The following is a 22,166-nucleotide window of genomic DNA, read 5'->3' as shown; positions in this document are numbered from 1 at the left end:
CATCCATCCATTTGCTTCCGCTTATCCTTTTCAGGGTCGCTGGAGCCTAACCCAGCTTAGGGTGAGAGGCAGGGTTCACCCTGGGCAGGTCCGTTGCAGGGCTAACACATAGACAGGGGACAACCAGTCGCACTCACATTCAATCACACATTCACACCTATGTTCAATTTAGCATTTCCAATTAACCTAACCCCACCACCCCAACGACATGTGGTCATTGAAAATTCATTCTACAGTATTAAAATACCATCGGACCATTCCAGAGTACTCGAATTACCATTTATTTAATGTAAATTTCTCCATTTAGTTTTATGTTGTGTTATTATTGTGTGCAAACACAAATGAAAACAAATAAGACATTGCTTTGTTATGAACTATGAAAAACATTGCTGTTTTCTTCCATTAGGCAAGTTTCTGGACTGGATTTTAATTACAGAAAGCCTAAAACTCCGAAGTACCTTTGAAAAACGTTTTCCATATTTTTTTGAACTCTACTCTTGTCCTTTGCTGTTTTAATAAAGAACTTGGAAGATGCCAGACCTGTTGTGAGATGGTTCAACACACAACAGAAGGTGGGAGGAGGCTATGGATCAACTCAGGTAACACAAAACTTCCTGTCAATCAAGATATCATAGGCAGATATTTTATATATATTATCCCACCTTATAACCTTTGCCTTTCTTTATCTCCCCCACTTTTCTTCTCTCCAGGCTACTATAATGGTCTATCAAGCTGTAGCAGAGTACTGGATCAACGCTAACGAACCACAGTATGATCTGAATGTGGACATCAAGTTGCCAGGAAGGTCGGCACCTGAAAAGTACAATTTCAATCAGAACAACCACTATGCCACAAGAACGTCTAAGGTGAGAAGAAGCAACACAAACACAGTCACCATGTAGCACAATTTGTCAGTCTGAAAACATGTCCTCTAGCAGTAAATAAATCTCAGTACTGCTAGTGTTTCTGTCTTTTTGGCAATCCATCTCACCACTCTGCAAGCTTTTTGGTCTATTTCCTTTTTTCCTGTCTAACAGACATTCAATGCAATTTAAATTCAGTCGGTGGGAGCAAAGTGAGCTTATCTCTGTTTTTTTTCTCATAATATGTACAAACACATCTTTGTGTGTTTGTACATATTAATCCCAACAGATTAACGATATAAACCAGGACATCACAGTGACTGCTAGGGGAACAGGAGAAGCAACAGTGACAGTAAGTTATCTGTTAGTTGATCATTTCAGAATCCTAGACAAGGCTTTTTAAACCTTAAAAGAACAGTATTACAAAGACTTATTTATCACACAATATAAAAACACACTTTTTCTGATGCAACAGTTGGTATCACTGTATTACGCTAAGCCCAAAGAACGGGAGAGTGACTGCCAGAATTTTACCCTCAAAGTGGATCTCGTAGAAGGTACTTTGATGTCCTTTATCTCCTCTTTTTATTTTACTTATCTCATTAAATCTGTTTGCTTCAGTTTATGGCATTTTATTTGTTTGTGCTCATTTTTTCTTTTTCCTTATTCTTTCAGAAAAATTAAATGCAGATGAAAAGATATACAAACTTAGGATAGAGGTCATGTAAGTACAATATAAACTACACTTTAGAAATAGTTTTGGCTTAATAGGATTTTTTTGTTCCCGTCCATTTAACTCTGCTGTCATTTGAATCATTCTTATCATTCTCTCTACAGGTATAAGAACAGGGATCGTGATGCAGGCATGTCAATCTTGGATATTGGCTTACTAACTGGTTTTGCTGTTGAAACAAAAGACCTGGATTTGGTAAGAAGAGACACCCACATTACGTTATGTGGTTACAGTTAAAGAAAAAAATAAGACCTCTTAATGTTTAAAAATTGGCCTTTTTGTGTGTCTCTAGTTGTCTAGAGGACGTGGCCGCACCATATCAAAATATGAGATGAACAAAGTCCTGTCAGAAAGAGGCTCACTCATCATTTACTTGGACAAGGTTGGAAATCACACCAATCTTTCTCCTTATCCCCCCTTTTCCCCTTTACCCTGGTGTTTATTTATGTTTTTCACTTTTGTGTGTGTCTGTATTTCAATTCCCAGGTTTCTCACACACGACCAGAGGAAATTGCTTTTAGGATCAAACAGGAAATGCCGGTGGGCGTCTTACAACCCGCAGCCGTATCTGTCTATGAATACTATGAACGTGAGTTTTATAAACATCTTACCTTTGTTACCTTCAGGTGTTCCAATAAGCACCTAGACATGCAAACTGCTGTCTGCCAAGCAGCTGTACTTTTCTGACTACATTGTGCCAAGTCTAAAGTTTGGTTGTTTGTCAGGAGTTCCAGATAAAAAAAGACAATTTCGCACTCCTAACTTTGTGGCAACAGTTTGGGGATGAGAATGTTTCAACACACCGGTTTTGCACTATAGTGCACAATGCAAGGTCCATCAAGACATGGTGTAACAGCAGTCTGGCGAGGAAGGAGCAGCTAGCAGGTCCAGCGGGCATACTGTGTGGAGGTTAGCCAGATAACTCAAAGCCAGTCAGTTAAATCAAACAACAGACCTTTATTTGACATTAGCAACATAAGCCCACACAAGCCAGGTCTCCACTGCTTTACTCTGTCCGTACATACATGTGCGGGGATGGGTAGATACCAATGCCAGTGTTACAGGCCCCACTATGATGGGCGCGTAGCCAGATTACGATCCTGTAAAACAGGAGAGAAAGTGAACACAGGAGACACGCTGCCGTTCGCCTGGTCAGTCTTGCCAGAATGGAAAACTTACGGCCAGTGTTGCCAACTCCTCAGTAAGGAAAATCACTATTGGGTGTCCTAAAAGTCGCTAGAAGTCGCTAAATGACGTCATCGCCTAATTTGCATAATTGGTCATGCTGATCTAATTGTAACCTATTTTGTTGGAGAGAGAAATAACATCGTGGAAGAGAAATAAAGTGAGTAAAAAACGTCCTAAATGCATTTAGAGTTTATTTAGAACTACAAATTAAATTTATTTTAGCAATTATTGTTTTTTTAATGTCACAATTCCAACCCTGCTCCTTTACCCGGGCTTGGACCCGAAATAGGCACTCTGGTGGAGTTACTTTGTGTTTGTGTGCGTGTTTATAAGTAGTTTTAAACCTTGTGATCCACAAAACTACGGAAGCGTAGAGCTGCCACCCAGGCAAAAGAAAAATACAAGTGTATCACGTTATAACGTGAAAAGTTTATTGTTCTAACAAGATACTTTTCCTGTTTGTACAATATACTATCACGTTTGTACAATATATGATCACGTTCGTACAATATAATATTTATATTGTACAAACGTGATAATTATGTATATTGTAATAACGTGATATTATGTTGTTCAAACGTGAAAAGTATATTGTACAAACATGATGGTATATTGTACAAACATGATAGTATATTGTTAGAACAATAAATTTTTCACGTTATAACGTGATACACTTGTATTTTTCTTTTGCCTGGGTGGCAGCTCTATGCTTCCATACAAAACAGCATAAGAGTAAAAGAGTAAAAGAAGAACTGACTGCGTTACAGCACCCGCTACTTGTTGAGAGTAAAAGCGATACTCGCTTTCACGTCTTTTTTTAGCGACTTTTTTTAGAGAAAAAGTCGCTAAGGGGTCTGAAAACTTGCTAAATATAGCGACAAAGTCGCTAAGTTGGCAACACTGCTTACGGCAGCTATGCACCCGACTCAGTTCCCAAAGCACGCTGCTGCCCCCTACTGTCCAAAGTGTTATACACTCTCCTGGCAACAGGGAACTTACATGACATTGTGGATTTAAATTACACTAATAAACCAGCAAAATAAAACATGCATAATAATCTCCATATATCACAACACTTAACTCACAATTGTGACCACATTTCTGTGTGGATCACACCAGCCCGTTACAATGGTGAGGTCTTTCTTGGAACAGACACACGGGCAGCATGTACTGGCCTGAACACAGTCTTGACCTCAACTTGATAGAACAGGTTTGGGATGAATTAAAATGGAGATTGTAAACTAGGCCTTTTCATCTAACATCGTCTGACCTCACAAATACACTTTGGGAAGAATGATCAAAAATTCCTATAAACACACTCCTGAACCTTGTGGAAAGCATCCCAGAAGAGTTGAAGCTGTTACAGCTGCAAAGGTTGGGTTGACATCATATTAAACCGTATGGATTAAGAATGGGATGTCACTTAAGTTCATTTGTGTGCGTGATTTGTCATTGCCATATACATTGTTATATCTACCATAGTGGTCACAAAATAATAGAGAAATACCTTCTTTTTTATTGCAGAAACACGCTGTGTGAAATTCTACCATCCAGAGAGGGAAGCTGGAAAACTACTGCAGCTCTGTAGAGATAACATATGCACATGTGCTGAAGGTAAACACAATCATATACATGTGATTAAAAAACCTTATTTTACAACAGTAATTAAAATGTTTTCATGCATTTTTCTATAACTTTAAATGGTACAGAACACAGCATTAGAAGTGTGATTAAAGTAAAGGTTTCATTTTAATAGTCAAATTTTGAGCAAATGTGTTTTTTATGTAGTTTTGTTTGGGTGCAAGTTCTTCCTGACAATGAACTGGTTAAACCTGAGGGTGGGTGGAAGCCACCTGAAGCTGTGGATATGCTGATCCTGTGTCACAGTGCCTTTTTGGCATACAGTTATGAAAAATCAATCATGGACTCCTGTGTATCCCCAAGTATTCCTGAGTCGCATAGGAGGCTGTCTGACCAACAGCTAAAGCATGGTGAAAACTGGTTCTTAACAAAAACACAAGCACACAGCAAATCTATAACAGGATAGCTGGGACCGATGTCCAGACCCTAACCCCTTTGAAATGCTGTGGCAGGAATATGATAGACTTATACAGGGGCAAATCCCCACAAACCTAAAACTCCTCAAATGACGTGAGACACTGATTTCAGAGAAAAAAAAATACTTATTACTGCTAAAGGTGATTCTGCAAGCTTTTGAATCATTGGGTATACTTTCACACTGCAGTATTCTGGCCTGTGAAAGTACATTTGTTTTTCATAACTAGCTATTGTGCTGTTAGTAACTTTAGATCTATGCACTAATCTACAATTATAAAAGACGCCTATTTTAGCAAATGAGATTTAAATAGTATATTCGACCTTCATATACCTGCAGTCACCTATCAACACACATGTATACATCAGCTTTGCATTTTTACCCTGTCCCTATTGTGTACTTACAGAGAACTGCAGTATGCAGAAGAAGGAAAAAATCCCCAATGATGACCGCCAAGCTAAGATTTGTGAAAGTACAGAGACCAGCAAAGTAGACTTTGGTAAACAAACATAAATGGGTTACATTTAGTTTTATTTAATAGGATATAGTAATGCAAAAAGCTAAAAACTATACTTTGGCTGCCCACAGCTTACAAAGTGCTGGTGGAAGAGGTTGTAGAAGAGTTATCCACAGACAGTCACAAAGTCAAAGTGCTGGACCCCATCAAAGAAGGCAAGTACCTACATCCTTTAAACGTCTATTTTAAGAGAAATTACTCGTTGTTGTTTTTTGTGGCATTAAGATAGCAGTGATGGTTATTTTCTATTATAGCCACAAAAAAATAGGCAATTTGAAGGACAAATCGAGCATTTTATAAAACTGCTGCATGCTTTTGTACTAAGAGGTACATTTAGTGGTTGACACCATTTACTATCAGTAAGTCAGTGTGGCTTGTCTTGCTGATACCCATTTTCTCATTTAACATTTAATACTCAGCATAGACATATGCCAAAATACTAGTATTATCTGTATAATACTGTATTATGATGATACAACTAGGAATGTATATGGACACAGCAGCACTGTGTTTGAGCAACACATTCAGTCATTCATAAATCACTGCTCTCAACTGTCATATCTTAATTACAGGGAGTCTTGATGTTGGTCCACTGAATAAACAGCGCATATTTCTCAGTTATCAACACTGCAGAGAAGCTTTAAGTCTGGAACAAGGAAAAACCTACCTTCTCATGGGCTCAGATAAAGATATTCACAGAGATGACAAAAAGAATACGTAAGTATATTGTTTGTCTGGCTGTGCTTGTGTGTGGTGTATATTTAAACTAATCTCAGAGTTCTATTCATTAATCATACCTTCAGTGAATAAATGTAATTAACTTGAACTGTGTATATTTATCACAGTTGTTTTATTCTGTATTTTGCTGATTGGTCACACAAACACTATTTTTCTTTCAATTGTTCTTTTCAGATTCGAGTACGTAATTGGTGAGAGAACCTGGGTTGAGTATTGGCCTACAGCAGAAGAGTGTCAGACTGACAAATACCGGGATACCTGCTTGGGCTTGGAGGAGATGGTCAATCAGTACTCACTCTTTAGATGCATCGGCTAGTAAAACAAAAAACATTTCAAGTCTTGTTATTCTGCTGTTTTTACAATTTTCTGTAAAACAGACATAAGGGTTTCACCATTTCACTGCAGTGATTAAAATGTATTAAAATTTGGTACTGGCTCTGTGTTTATTCAAGTTTATGGTGGTTAATAAATTTGTCGAATTTTTAATGCATTTGAAACTTTACTAATCCATGACAAGCACAACAAAAAAATAAAACATTTGAGATAAAACACCCAGCCCTCCTTATAAACCTGATAAGTACAAGAAAAAAGGTTGGATGTATAGAAATATTACTGAGTTAGTATAACTGCAGAAATAAGAAAATATGTTGGCATTTATTTTAATTTTCAGACAAATACAGTGAAGAAACGACAGGAAAGCAGAGGGAGAGCGAGGAAGACATGCGGCAAAAGGCCACGGGTCAGACTCGAACCCGTGTTCCTTGACGTTTGCCATGTCCAAAGTTTTATGTTCTCCTTAAATTGCTGTCTTTCTGAATGATGTCCAAAAGACGGTGTGGGCTTTTTAGATAACTGGGAAACTTTCTGGAGGAAACCTGGTCTTGTTAGGAGAGACAGTACCCAGCTGCTCTCATTTCTAGAAATTGGGCTATTTTCACCAGCCTGTTAATCAACCAAAGACCAAGACAGACTTTTAATTCATTTGAAAGCCTGATGCTTAGCCTTGTCCATCCCAGCTGCAAAACTCAAAAAACATTCTTCTTTGGCTTTTGAGGAAGGCGGTCGCACTTTTCTCCTCTCCCTTACCCTTATCTTCCCTGCTTGGCTTCTTGTGTCTTTGTCTAGTCTCGTCTACTTTTCTACTCTTGCCCTGGAACACTCTCACAGTCTGTTCTCTAAAACCTAAAATAGGAATTATGGATTTGATCAACTGGTCCCTGAATGCAATTGACACCCTTTTCTCAACGAGGAACCTGGGCTCGGGTGAGCCTGAGTGTCCTGGAGGGACGTTCCCTGCCGGATACATGATGGACGGGTGGCATAACTGGAGGGCCGTGTGCCTGGCGGGACTGTCGATCGAGGACATTGAAGACATCTACCTTTTCAGAACCATGATAACAGGGTTCTTGCTGATCGGAGCTGGCTTGGCCCAGGCTTATCAAAGATTAAAGAAAGTGGAATTGGCTGTTCAAAACCCCACAAGGCTGCCTGCTGTGATTGAAGCGATGGGACGAGTCATGACTTCTCAAAATGGGCTCATTGAACGCAGCACGGATAAGATCTTGGAGAAGCTTGAGGCTGCTGTGAACACTCAGACTAAGACTGAGCGAAAATTGGATAACATCTTGGAGAAGCTCACGGTGGTTGTGAGTTCTCAGAATTTGCTCTTTGAGAGCAAGATTGATAACATCCTGGAGAAGCTCACGGCTCTCCAATGGGAGATTGAGAGACCAGTGTCGGACTGCTAGAGAGGCTGTGAAATTCACATGCAGTTGTTCGCACTAAAGGAAAAACCACCATCATTTCATGCGGTCTATGGTGTATTGACAGACATGTGCTTTTTGTGCTGGGGTGTTTTTTTTCTGTTCTCAAACTGTTCTCCCATTAGGAGCTCAGTCTGAGTGGAGTTTTTTTCTCCTCCTCTCACCTCATGTTATGTATTTTCATTGTTTTTTCCTATCAGCCTACCTGTCTGACATGTCTTCCCAATGTGATGTTTGTATAAAGTTTGGTCGGAGGGTTCCTTTGTAAGTGCGCATGCGCCATTAGCGTGCTGCCTGCTGTAACCTATAATTTCCTTCGGGATTAATAAAGTATTTCTGATTCTGATTATTTGTGATCATCTATCATCCACCTGGGCCTTACACAGAGTCTCTGTCGGATTTCTCAGACTTTTATCTGATTTAGTGCTCAGCTCAGATAAAATAATTATTGTGGGTGATTTTAACATCCATGTAGATGCTAAAAATGACAGCCTCAACACAGCATTTAATCTGTTATTTATGAACGCCCGTTTCCGCCACTAAAAAAAGAAGTATCCATATCTCGTAATTTTGAGTTTCGACTTATTAATTCAAAAATTTTTAAATTAATAAATTTTGTTAACTTGAAATTAATTCAGAATTTTGAGAAAAGTAACTCGAAATTTCGTCTGTGTCCACCACGAAAATGACCCCCAGATCTGACCTCCTCCTGCTACCTTTTATTGAGAGACAGTTCACACAAACCACGTCAGAACAAAGCCACGCCCCCTTGGTTCTAAGACAAAGCATTTCATGTATATGTGTGAACTTCTGTAAGAATGTGTGTGTGTGACGGGGGAGAAGGGCAGAGAGTGCCCTTCTCCCCCGTCCCTCTTCCCAGCTGTTTCTCTTTCCCTCTTTCTTTCTCCCCTTCTTTCCCCCAGTCAAGTCTGTCCCGTATTCAGTAAGTGAAAATAAAATAAACAATAAAAGGTGAAAAAAAAAAAAAAAAAAAAAAAAAGAATGTGTGTGTGTGTGTGTGTGTGTTAGACCTCCTGCTGATCAAAGGGTCGTAAACAGTGTTGGTCAAGTTACTTGAAAAAAGTAATCAGTAACTAATTACTAATTACTTCCCCAAAAAAGTAATCCCATTACTTTACTGATTACTTATTTTCAAAAATAATTAATTACTTAGTTACTTAGTTACTTTTTAAAAACACGATTTACAACCTGAAGAGGTGATAAAGCGATAGATCTTTCAGCCCAATTCTACTTTTTCTACATAATCCATCATACAAAATGTAATCAAATGGAAAAGTCTCTTTTTAAAACTTGTTTTATTAGTTTTAATCTTTTAACTTTATGCATCAAGCAAAAATGTAATTGTATGCAACATTCTCTGACTTGAATAAATTAGTTTAACATTTAAACCTATTTTCTACACATTCCAGCACATAAAATAAAGTATTTTTTGTGTTTACACTCACTCTTTCAAATAGATGCAAGTAAAACACAACAGAAAATAAATAAAGTCAAAGACTCAGCGGTCCTGTTGCTCTATTTTCACCTGTAAAGCAGGACTGCGGTAGGTGGAGGTTTACCCTGGTGCAGGTGTGCCGCGGTCAGTTGAAGAATCCGCGAGTTTCTCTGTGAATTTCCCATTACGTCATAGTGCACTTGGTGCTTGCTTGGAAGTTTAGGGGTTTTTTTCGCTGTAAAAAGTTTTCTTCCCACACACGATGGACGCTAATGTTTTTGTCACTTTTTATGGAATCAAACTCAAAGTAAGGTCAGTACTTCCACGCTTTAAACGCTGCACGCTCATACTCTCTCCCACAATTGATATGTGATCCATTGTTGATCTGCACACAGCTGTTGTCACTAACGGCGCACTCGCTTACGTCACTGTCGTGAGAGATTCTCGCAAAAAATCGCGGTTTTAGTAACGCAGTAACGCAGCGTTCCTACGGGAAAGTAACAGTAATCTAATTACCGTTTTTGCAATAGCAATCCCTTATTTTACTTGTTACTTGAAAAAAGTAATCAGATTACAGTAACGCGTTACTGCCCATCTCTGGTCGTAAACGCAGGAAGCCTACATCAAAAGAAGCAGATCATCCAGATAGGATGTATCTACAATAAAACCTCCCCCAGCACAGAGTGGTTGGAGAGGTGGTCAGGATCAAAGGAATGGCTTTGATCCTACTGCTTGAACTAAGACTGTACAAATTTAAGAAACACAATGGCAACATTCAACAATTAGACTTAACAGGCGCCCTGGGCGAACACTCCCTCTTTACATTTTATAATTGTTATTGATCCCTTTACCCCTAGTCCTAAAGTGTAGATTTATTTTCTTACTCTTCTTATATATATTGTTTGTTTACTTGCACTGCTGTAACTGGAGCCTCGTCGTCTCGTCTCTCTATATACTGGACTGTAGCGGAGATGACAATAAAGTTTACTTTGACTTCAGCAGCAAGCAGGTGCACCAAGGGCTCTCGCACTCATTTTTCATGTATAGAATTTCGAAAAAGCATTGGTGCAAATTATAAGTCTGTATCATAATGTCTGGTGTTTTTGTGTTTGTTGGTTTGTTTTTATTTTGTTTTATTTTGCGAGTTGGTTATTAGATGCTGCTCCAGCCGGTCAGAGAATCCCCCGCCGCCCCGCCCTCCCCTCTCTGCGCCGCAAGCAGCAGGCGCACCTTGCAAACGAGGGGGTGCCCTTACTCCCAGGAAATGGGCAATAGAAAACCGATCGGTGCCTATGCCATTCCCAATATGCGCTAACTGATGTCGGGGCAGCATGAGTACGAGCATTTTTTTTTTTTTTGCCGATGCCCGTGATACCGCCCCCCACCACGATGCTGCCCTGGGCAACAGCCCGTGTCGCCCGTATCTAAAACCGCTACTGGGTGAGTCCATCTCATCTACAGCAGCATCGCAGACCACGGCCCGCCACAATAATAAAGCATTTTTTTATTTAATTATAAATAAATTAGTTCTCCTAATTATGTCCTGGGTTTTAAGTAATTAATAATACAAAAGGAAAAATCACAAAAAACACTTAAGGTCATGAAAATGAATTGCGATTTAGCAATTCAATGAGGCATCCACCTTATTTATTGAAAATGTGGTCATAAATATTTTGTACTTGTAAATCAGTTTTGTACTTGTAAATCAGGATTTGTATGTGTAAAAAGAATTTGTGTGTGTGTAAAAAAGATTTGTGTGTGGACTTAGCCAAAAAAAACCCAGCAAGTTACAAGTACGAATTTTGACCCTATTTTTCTTCCTTTCATCTGATTGGTCAATGTCATGTCAATCACAAATGTAACAATCCAATCAGAGAACAGATGGGTTTGGCTGACGGAGGGGCACTCGATCACCTCGATCCATGACAGTCATTCAGGCAGTAATGCCTGGACTGGAAACAAGGCATCCTTAAAATAATACAACATTCCAGCTCCTGTGTTGGAATGAAAAACAAATGCGGTGTTTAAATTAGAGACTGCATTTGTGACAGAACAATAAATATGTTTTATTTTCATTATATAAGTAAGTACAAAACACACTTGTGGTAGGCCTAAACTTATTTTCAGAATAATTCAATCTGAGACTTTGTTTCATTGTAAGATTATAACAGTGATGGCAATGTAATTGTTTGTTGTTCAAGAGAACAGTGTCCATCCAGTATGTTGGCTGTTAAACGTTTTTGCATTTGAAAAAAAAAGTTGTCATTACAAAAAGTGTTGTTAATTATTGTTAATCATATTCAGGTTACCACAAATTGTTTTTTCATTTAGTTGAACTTGAAATGTTTGTCAGTAGGTAAATAATTAGTATTGTACTGTCAGAAATATCAAGTTATTCTTTTTTTTTTTTTTTGCCTGTCCCATTTGGTTCTTTAGCCGTCAGAATTGTTGTCTGAAGACCAGCAAGGATACCCAATGGATTTACTTTGCCAAATGGATCATCACGGCCTTGCCGTATTGGTCCATTTGATCAACCTTTGTTGTTATTATTTATTTGATTTTATTTTCAGTTGTTACAGACGGGACAGACATGAGTGAGGGATAGGAAAGGGAGAAAGAAAGATGAAGGAAAAGAAAAACAGAAGGGAAGGGGGACAGTGAGAAAGGGCACTTAAAAAGAGAAAGACGAGAAAAAATCTCCTGGATTGAGGGAAAAAGAAGAGAAAACAACCAAAAAAAACAGAGCAACATACTAAACACAACACCAGGACCGCCCAGCCCCACAGGACCCAGGGCACCCCACCCGACCCCACCGCAGAAGAAGCTGTACCCACCCTAACATTCAATCATCTCCCAGACTGCACAAGACAGTAGACACCCAGGTTAAGTTTATTCTCCACCTCTCCTATGACTCTCCCAAGAATATCAAGTTATTCTTAATACTGCATACTTGCAATGAATAAGTTGTCCTAACAGTCATCTTAAGTAAGCTTTAAGAAAAGCATCTGGACTTCTTTAAGAAGTCCAGATGCTTTTCTTTGCAAGCTCCTTTGACTACGATGACCTGGATGACTGAGAACCTTCACAGACATAAGTAAGCTTTACTTAGTTTTTTTGAGTTCTGGAAACAGGTTTTTCCTCTGTACTCACAGTGAATAAGTTGCCCTAACTTAGTCATCTTAAGGAAACTTCACTCAATTTTTTGTGGCAACGAGTTTGCATATTTATTTTGAGTTCTGGGAACTGACAAGGTTGTACAGTGTACCCAAAATGAATAGGTTGCCCTAGCTTAATTATCTTAAGTAAATTTTACTCAATTTTTTGAGTTCTGGAAACTAATGAGGCTGTACAGTGTACTCAAATTGAGTAAGTTGCCCAGGCTTAATCATCTTAAGTAAAACTTTACCCAATTTTTTTGAGGCACCAAGTTTGCATAGTTTTTTTGAGTTCTGTGAACTAATTAGATTTTACAGCGTAGTATCAACTGACCATTATATAAATGCCACCACCTTTAAATGATAAGCATTTTGGAGGATCATTAGCAGTGCTCTATGCCCTTGGTTAATGTGGCACAGAGAAGTATAAGTTTGTTCTGAGGGTAAAGGCAGGATCCCTTTTGCTTTCTTTTCTTTCCCTGTCATTGAAATCCTAAAATACAAGATCTCATATATTGGCGTCAGGATTTTACTGTAAAAAAAATCCCTGCTGCTGAAACTTCAAAAATCCCAGCCAAATACGTCATGTAAAGTTACTCAATATGTTTTGATCAGACCACTTGTCTGATCATTTTTACATACTGGTGGATATGTGGATTCAAAACAGGCAGTACAATAATATGAGCAATAACATGACATTTTATAAAACACAAAAGAATATTTACTAGATCCCGTGAACTAATTACTAAACTGCATGGTAAGACATTATTTAAACATGTAAACCTTTATTGATTTTCCAGTGTTTACTTGTTTCTTTAGAGAAGAGATAATATTTATCAGGACTAAACTGTTTCCCAACCTGCTGCTGGGAAATTGTGTGTACATGTGTTTGGAAAGAGGATGAATAGACATTTTGTGGGAGTGCACTAGGAGGGAGGTTAGTGAATAAAAGAAGGATGCTGCACGGCCACGGTTTACTTTAGCAGCAGAAAAGGGTCAGGATAATGAGGAGAACTCTGCTGCTGCTGGCCTCTCTGGCCTTTGCTTCTCTCACTTCTGTGGCTGATGGAGCTCCATTGTAAGTAGACCTGCTGTACTTTTACACATTCCCAGTGAGGTTGAATTAATTCATGCAAAACAAAGCCAATGTCATTATCTTGGATGTGTGCAGAAGGTTTAATTGCATTGAATTGAATTGAATTGAATTGAATTGAATCGAATTTTTGCATGAATATATTATTTTATTTTGCATATATAGTTTCACATTCTTTTTTAAGCAAGAAGGCATGGGTGGTATTTGAAGGAAAATATTAATGAAATATTAATGAAACCACAGTCCAACTAACTTTATTGCTAACTTAATTTTATTTGTTTTTTTGTGTAATGAGAAGCTGCAGCCAGGTCTGCAGCTTATGTAACATAAGTCAAGGTAATCTGGTATTTAAAGTGATGCCAAGAAGTTGTCCTAAACTTTGTCCAGAGTTTGCACAGTGGTGCATTACGCCAGACAAAGCAAATAGAATCCAGAAGCATGATGAAAAGATGTATTGATTTAGTTTTGGACTTTATTCAAGATAATCAATAGATCACTGATTGTGTTTAAAGTCCAGCACATAGCTCATAACCAATCGGAATTTACCCAAAAAACGAACCTTTCCATGGGTTAAAACATCTGATGTTTATAATGACAATCTCTTTATGTTGTCACTGTGGCTCCTTTTCAAGCAACCAGTCATATATTATAGGGAAAAGAACTGTCATTATGATAAAGAAAGAACAACATCAAAGAACAGCATCTAAAGTGTTTTAAACATTGTGAAAGGGTATATTCTAACTCAAGACATGATCTTCTCATGTTAAACAGACCTTAAAGAGGATTACAAAATCTACAATAACTTTATGATATAAAATGGTTTATATTGTCTATGAATAATAATGATGAATCAACAAACTGGCATCAGGCTGCACTGCAATATATAGAGAGTATTCAAAAATGTGAGCTCAGACTTTAGCAAAGAAGCACAAAGATAGCATTTGTCAACCTGGGAATTAAGAATTCCTATGTAACACTCTTACTGAATACTGGCTATTTCCACTTCCTCAAAACCTTGAAAAATATTTTTTAAAAACCCACAAATTAAAAAATAATAATTAAGGGTCACATGGGAAAACAGCCGGTAAATACTTTTTTTTGAAAGTATTTGTTCATAAAACCTTTATACAATAAATAAATAGATAAAAATAATAATTCATTTTTAATTTTTAATTAAAAATAATTATTTCAGCAATTATTAACATGTTTTTCATAGTGTCTAAAATGAACATATAACATAATAAATAAATAATTTATTCTTTAGTCAGTAACAGCATGTGTTTATCTACACAGAGACTAAAATCATTAACATCTTTCTATGTTACCACCACTCTGCAGGCAAGTGATGTCTGCCCCAAACTTGTTGCGGGTGGGAACTGCAGAAAACATCTTTGTGGAGTGTCAAGACTGCACTGGAGGAGACGTTAGGGTTGAAATCAATGTGATGAACCATCCAACCAAAACTAAAAGGCTGGCAACAACATCCGTGACCCTCAACAATGCAAATAACTTTCAGCAGCTTGGGAAAGTAACGGTAAGTTGAATTATTTGTTTACTGCATATAGAATAGAATAGAATTCAACTTTATTGTCATTGCACATGCACAGGTACAGGGCAACGAAATGCAGTTTGCATCCATCCAGAAGTGCTTATGTGACTATCATTGTTATTTCTATTACATTGAAATTCAATTATCATTGAATATGCCATCCAAGTCTTTATAGACTTTTCATACTGGTTTCAGATCCCTGCAGGAGACTTCAGTAAAGATCCCAACGCGAAGCAGTACGTGTACCTACAGGCTCAGTTCCCCGACCGCCTCCTGGAGAAAGTCGTCATGGTTTCCTTCCAGTCTGGTTACATCTTCATTCAGACAGACAAGACCCTTTATACACCAAACAGCAAAGGTGAGTCTACCGCTACCTCATGACTGAGAAACAGCACACACAAGGGTAGTTCTGTGGTGACCCACTAGAGGGCTCCACTCAAACCCAAGCTTAGAGGAGGGGTTTTTGTTGTGTTTGGGTGCGATGTGCTCAGTTGATGTATGGAGGTGAATAAAGCTAGAGCTCCCATGTCGTGTGTTCCATGCTTCCATAGTTCTACCTTTATTTTATTTAATACAGATTCAATATTTTTTCAGGGCCATTCAATAAACTTAAGGAAACATGGTGCTGCTCCAATAATTTAGAGTTTGTTACAGTAATTATGTGACTATGGCATCACTTTTCACAAATTAGAAAGCTGTTTTGTGTAGTCCATGCAGTCCCATTGAAAAAGGTTAGAACATCTGATAATTTTTTTCAGTGAAGATTTGAAAGGAAAAAAGTCATATATTTCCCTCGGTTTGATTAAGAAATATTTTAAATTTAAATTAGAAAACCAAACTTCTTTATTAAATATTCCTCCCAACATGTATACATCACTGCCCGAGCAGCAAAAATAACATCTTCTCTTCCCTTCAGTTCATTTCAGGATGTTTGCACTGACACCCCAGATGGAGCCTGTAGAGAGGGATGAAGCAGCCCAATCTGATGCTTCCATTGCCATTGAGTTTGTGGTATTGTGTTTTATTCTTCATGGGCTCAGAATTGAAAGTGACATTTTGCAATCAGCCGTAGCAAAACAACGAAAACACAAACTTTTTTTATTAGATTTTTTTAATATTTTCATTTATATCTTAGTTTTGAAAATTTATGTTTTTCCACAGACACCTGAAGGCATTGTTTTACCACTTGACCCAGTCTCTCTAAAATCAGGTATTCATTCTGGAGATTTCCAGCTTGGTGAAATTGTTAGGTGAGTACTATTATTATTATTATTATTATTATTATTATTATTATTATTGCTAATAATAATAATAATAATAATAATAACAATGTGAATCCTGTGTGTAGAATATACTCTGCAGTCTAATTAATGTGTTACCTTCAGTTTTACAAATTCTTGAATTATTTGTTTGATTAATATCTGTCTCTCTCTCTCTCTCTCTCTCTGTGTGTGTGTGTGTGTGTGTGTGTGTGTGTGTGTGTGTGTGTGTGTGTGTGTGTGTGTGTGTGTGTGTGTGTGTGTGTGTGTTTAGTACTGGATTGTGGAAAGTGGTGGCAAAATTCCAGAGCAACCCACAGCAAATCTATTCTGCAGAATTTGAGGTCAAAGAGTATGGTGAGCATCCCATTATCTGTACAGTACCTGCACAACATTTCTTTACTGTTTTTAAATGTGCCATACAAATAGCAATTTGAACTTGACAAAGAAAATATTTTAATCTTGCAGTTCTTCCCAGTTTTGAGGTGAAACTGACACCATTAACACAGTTCTTCCACGTGAACAGCAGAGATTTCACCGTCAGAATCAAAGCTACGTATGTAATTGTTTTGTGGATTTAAGTAGTATATATGTGATCATTTATTGTTACATTTTGACCTGGGTTCGAACTGGTTGTTCACAAGCACATCTTTATTTCATGGTTTAAGGTATCTGTTTGGTCAGGAGGTGGATGGAACAGCCTATGTGGTATTTGGGGTCATCAAAAAGGACCAAAGTAAGCAGAGTTTTCCAGACTCTCTTCAGAGAGTGCCGGTGAGCCCATATTTATACTTAAGATTTAGCCTTTCCATATAAAGCAATGCTGACATAAGAATTTAAATACCTCCTACTATTCAGAAACTGTATTATTGTGCTATAACTGCGGAACATATCTTTACATGAACATCTTTATGTTTCTGAATTAGATTGAAAATGGTGAAGGAGAGGTGACACTGAGGACGGAAGACATAACAAAAGTTGAGAGGGACATCAACAGCCTTGTAGGGGGCGCCATATTTGTATCTGTCAGTGTGCTGACAGAAAGTGGTAAGAAAGAAAGCCCATCTTTTTGGTCAGATTTTCCTATATGTTAATTTCAATGGTCCATCAGCTTTAGAGATAGTATATGAGTATCAACAAAACAAAAAAAATTAAATAAAAAAAAACCCCATCTGTGTCAGAAATGAGAAATTACTGTTTTTTGTTTTTATTTTCGGTGAAAACAAAGTGAGTAATAGAAAAACAAATGAATTCTGACAAGTTTTTGTGTGTATAATTATTTTCTTGTACCCTGTCACAGGTAGTGAAATGGTGGAGGCCGAGCTGAGAGGTATCCAGATTGTTACATCACCCTATACGATCCACTTTAAAAGAACTCCAAAATATTTCAAGCCAGGAATGTCCTTTGATGTTGCGGTAAAGCACTAATTTACATTTACATAGTCTGATATAATATTACACTTTGAAATCATAATTTTGATATATCAGTTGTGGTATTTGAAGAAATTATAATTGCTTTAAAAAGTGTTATGATTCAGTTTCTTTTTTCTGATGTCAGATTGAAGTTTTAAATCCTGATGAAACACCAGCAGAAAACGTTCCAGTAGTGATTAATCCTGGGGCAGTCAGGGGATTCACTGCAGCTAACGGCATGGCTCGGCTCACCATCAATACAGAAGGAAATGCAGCCGAGCTGAGAATCAATGTAAGTTTTTTTAAGTTTTCAAAAAGCTTATAACCCCCCCCAAAAAAAATAACAGCGTATTCCAAAAAAGACAACAAACAAACAAACAACAACAGCACCACCAATAATCTTACAGCACAAATATATATATGTATATATATAGATATATATCTATATATAGATATAACCTTATGTCTGTTTTTAATATTTGCTCCCTAACAGGTGGGCCAATATAAACAAAACTTTGCATAAACATCAGAATTAGAATCAAAATTACATTTATTGCCAAGTTTGTTCACAAACAAGGAATTTGTCTCAGTGTCTTGCTGCAAGAAATATCATCCAACACCAATTATTACCATCTGTATGTTTAAAAAAAACTAAACAAACATTTGTTATATATCCATTTGTTATATTTATTATATGTTCATCATCCCTCTGCGGATGGATTGCTTTACACGTCACATTCAGTGTACATTGCATGTGCATAACCTAACTGTCACAAAAACGACCCATTTTGCTACTTCCACTACTATTACTTTTACTACTAGTACTATTACTTCAACTCAAACTACTACTACTACTACTACTAATAATAATAATTACAATAATGACAACATTAAAAATGACTTAATATAATAATAATAATGTAATAATAAAAATAATGTAATAATAATAATAGGGCAGCACAGTGGCTGCCAGAATGCTATTTTGGATTGTTCTGGCTCACTTTAACGCTTGCTCACACAAATGCTGCCCTCAAGCAATAAAGATCATTTTCAACCCCTTTTTACAATAACATAGAAAGAGATTATCACTTGCTTATCACTTAATTTAACTTGTTGCTCATTGATTATGTATGCTGGGCTTTAATTACAGGTCCTGACTGATCCTTGCACAGTTACACATGAAAGCACATGAATGTTTGTCTTATGCTTAGTATGGCTTATGTGTGTGTGTCTTTAATTACAGGCAGTGACCGATGACAACATTCTTACACCTGATAAACAAGCAAGAGCAGAGATGACAGCAAGACCGTACCAGAGCAAGACCAGGACTTTTATCCACATAGGTGAGAAAAATCTTGAAGAAGCATTGCATCAAGTAAAAGAATAAAGATTGTTACTGTAGGTAGAAGTGGAAGTATACTGTGTGAAACAGGCACTAAAAGATGTGTTCAAACTATAACATTTATTGAAACATATTTGCAGGTGTGGACGCAGCTGAGCTGAAAATATCAGACAATCTAAAAATCAACCTCAATCTCAACCAGCAGCCAAATCAAAATCATGATATCACATATCTGGTGAGAGATGTATTCATTTGTTTTTGTATATATAGCTATTTTTTCTGTGATGCAACGACTGGTCATAGTACATACATGTGAGCTTAAGGTGTTAGGTATTAATGTGTAAATGTGTTTCCCCAGATCCAGAGCAGAGGTCAGCTAGTGAAATACGGCCGTTATAAGACAAGAGGCCAAGTACTGATTTCCCTGATACAACCAATCACCAAAGAAATGCTGCCATCGTTCCGCATCATAGCATACTATCATACAAGTTCAAATGAAGTGGTATCAGACTCTGTTTGGGTGGATGTAAAAGACACCTGCATGGGCACTGTAAGAGACTCAAGAGCTGTGAAAGAGTGAATCTTTACAGCCAAAATGCACAAATGTTACTCATTTCTACAGTAGTACTTATTTTTTTAACATATACAAATTTGCATGTCACCCTCACTTAGCTGAAACTGGAATCCTCACGACCTGCTCCAGCCTATGAGCCTCGCAAGATGTTTAGTCTGAAAGTCACAGGAAATCCAGAGGCCACAGTGGGACTGGTTGCAGTTGACAAAGGTGTCTACGTCCTAAACAACAAGCACCGCCTGACACAGAAAAAGGTCATTTCTCGATTTTTTGCTTTTTATATTTTATAAATTGTTTAGCTTCAGTAAACAAATTGCACATATTGGATTTTGTATTAATTTACATATTGCATACTGTTGAGAAATCAGTTTTACCCCGGTTCTTTTATTCGTCGAAACTTCCAGAGACGGCACCGGAACTCAGTAGTCATTTCACAAAACCTTTATTCATCTTTATTCATCTTCATTTAAGCATGCACTTCTAGAAGGGAAGACGAGGCCGGTTTCCCTCTCCAAATCTTCACCCCTTTGTTAGTTACAGCCAGCTTTATAGAAGTGACCCCATCATAAAACCCCCTACGGTGTGCTGCAAACTCTGTCTGTGTCTATGTGCACGAGCACATGAATGCCTACATGTGCGTTCCCTCGTGTCTATGTGAGTGCTCGTGTGTGACTGTGTGCGCATACCTGTGTGTATGTGTGTGCACATGAGTGAGTGTGCGTGTGGATGTGTGTGCGTGACAGTTAAAACACTGTGGGTGTAGGTAACTCCCTAGAGGTCATAAAACCCCTCTCCCTTACAGACCACAGGTATCCAGTTACAATGTTGAGACCCCCACCCATACATCCTCTGGGGAATTTCCACTCAGCATTAACTCTTCTCTGTTTTACTTTCACAGCTCAAGTGGGGGAGGGGTACCCTACAATCTACTCCTAAGTTCACAACACAATCAGCCTTTATTATATTGAGGGCAGTGTCAGTGTCTCTACAACAGTTCTACGTTCTATGATAACACATTTCTAAACTCTAAATCAGCTAAATATTCTACAATACATACCAAAAACCTGAAACTTGTTATGCTGTTAAAGCATGCTAACCTGTGCCTCAGAACAACTATGCATTAGCTGGGGCACACGACAGGTGGCCCGTAGGTCCCCAGTTTTATTTGTTGCTCTGAGTGTGTGTTCATATGAGATTATTGTGAGATTATTGATTATTGTGAGTCTAAAATTTGAAAAAAAATTAAAATGTGACAGTGAATTCAATGTCATAATATAATCTTTAAGATGTCAATAAGACATTTTTTATTTTTTAGCCCATTTGTTTTTATAGATTTGTGAGCCATATTCGAGTCCTCTTATTGTACGTTTACTGTTCAATTTACATTCTTGTATGTGTTTGTACTTTAACCTGTAGGTGTGGGACATAGTAGAGCAGTATGACACAGGCTGCACACCTGGTGGAGGAAAGGACAGTATGGGTGTCTTCTTTGATGCTGGGCTATTGTTTGAGTCCAACACTGATGCAAAGACCACATATAGACAAGGTGACAATACTTTTCTTTCGGCTTCATTGCTAAACCCTTGAAGAATGTTGGGTTTTCTGCTTCATCACAAACATATTAATAAAGTTGAAATATTATACTTAAAAAAAGGATTATTTCTATCATGTTTGAACAGTCCAACAACAAAGGTTGTGTTATATTCTTTCTATTTTAGTAACATAAAAACCAAATTCAGATTCAGGCTTGTTTGATATGGTATATTTTGTCTGTGTCTCATTTTACAGAAATTAAATGCCAGCCTGCAAACAGAAAGAAACGCAACGCTGCTGTAATGGATGTCAGAAGCAGCTTATGTAAGTATATAAATATTAGGGGTGCAACGATACACAAAATTCACAGTTCGGTTCGGTTCGATACTTTGGTGTCACGGTTCGATATTTTTTCGATACAAAAAAAATGTTCATGCCTTTTTAATTTGTCATTTATTAAAATTATAAATATATATTTTAACTCAAAAGTACAGTTTTTAAATTTAACCCTAACCCTTGTGCGTGTTTTTTATTTTGACAGCGAATGCGCACCTGCGGACCACTTATGTGCAGCCCTGGTTATTTAGCTCGTCATATTGCAGCCACAGAAATTATTTTGTCCATGAAACCATAAAGCTGCACTTTCTTTTTGCCTTATAGTCTGATTTGTCATAACTTCTCCGTTTTGTGGTAAGCTTTTCTTTGGCTGTCACTGCTTCACCCTGACCTGTCTTATTTGGCTCAGCAGAACTGAAATATATATCTGTCTGTGAAGGTTCTCAGTCATCCAGGTCATCGTAGTCAAATATAAATCCTGCTGCTTTTACACACGCACTCACATAAGCTCAGCGATTCTCTGCGCGATCAACCTCTCACATGTTTAAGCTTGCTGCGGGAGATTTCACTTGTCATGTTTGCATAGTAAGCTAACGAT

General features: G+C 37.7%; 1 protein-coding gene across 1 annotated transcript in view; it reads left to right on the top strand.

Moving 5' to 3' along the window:
• LOC101480237 (uncharacterized) overlaps positions 1–22,166 on the top strand; it is a 53,527-nt gene that overhangs the window by 17,331 nt on the left and 14,030 nt on the right. Inside the window, 31 exon segments of the mRNA XM_014410459.4 lie at positions 522–599; positions 711–866; positions 1,153–1,215; positions 1,339–1,420; positions 1,539–1,587; positions 1,701–1,791; positions 1,889–1,978; positions 2,083–2,185; positions 4,309–4,398; positions 5,247–5,339; positions 5,429–5,512; positions 5,930–6,074; positions 6,270–6,410; positions 7,771–7,828; positions 13,453–13,547; positions 14,901–15,096; positions 15,307–15,469; positions 16,028–16,122; positions 16,273–16,361; positions 16,645–16,727; positions 16,839–16,926; positions 17,039–17,144; positions 17,297–17,417; positions 17,671–17,786; positions 17,929–18,075; positions 19,027–19,126; positions 19,266–19,360; positions 19,484–19,675; positions 19,798–19,953; positions 21,116–21,245; positions 21,488–21,556. Of these exon segments, the coding sequence (XP_014265945.3) occupies positions 522–599; positions 711–866; positions 1,153–1,215; positions 1,339–1,420; positions 1,539–1,587; positions 1,701–1,791; positions 1,889–1,978; positions 2,083–2,185; positions 4,309–4,398; positions 5,247–5,339; positions 5,429–5,512; positions 5,930–6,074; positions 6,270–6,410; positions 7,771–7,828; positions 13,453–13,547; positions 14,901–15,096; positions 15,307–15,469; positions 16,028–16,122; positions 16,273–16,361; positions 16,645–16,727; positions 16,839–16,926; positions 17,039–17,144; positions 17,297–17,417; positions 17,671–17,786; positions 17,929–18,075; positions 19,027–19,126; positions 19,266–19,360; positions 19,484–19,675; positions 19,798–19,953; positions 21,116–21,245; positions 21,488–21,556 (3,364 nt within the window).

Source organism: Maylandia zebra, linkage group LG6, assembly GCF_041146795.1.
Source record: "Maylandia zebra isolate NMK-2024a linkage group LG6, Mzebra_GT3a, whole genome shotgun sequence".
In the NCBI taxonomy this organism is placed as follows: Eukaryota; Metazoa; Chordata; class Actinopteri; order Cichliformes; family Cichlidae; genus Maylandia; species Maylandia zebra.
This window is presented reverse-complemented; position numbering and strand designations above follow the sequence as displayed.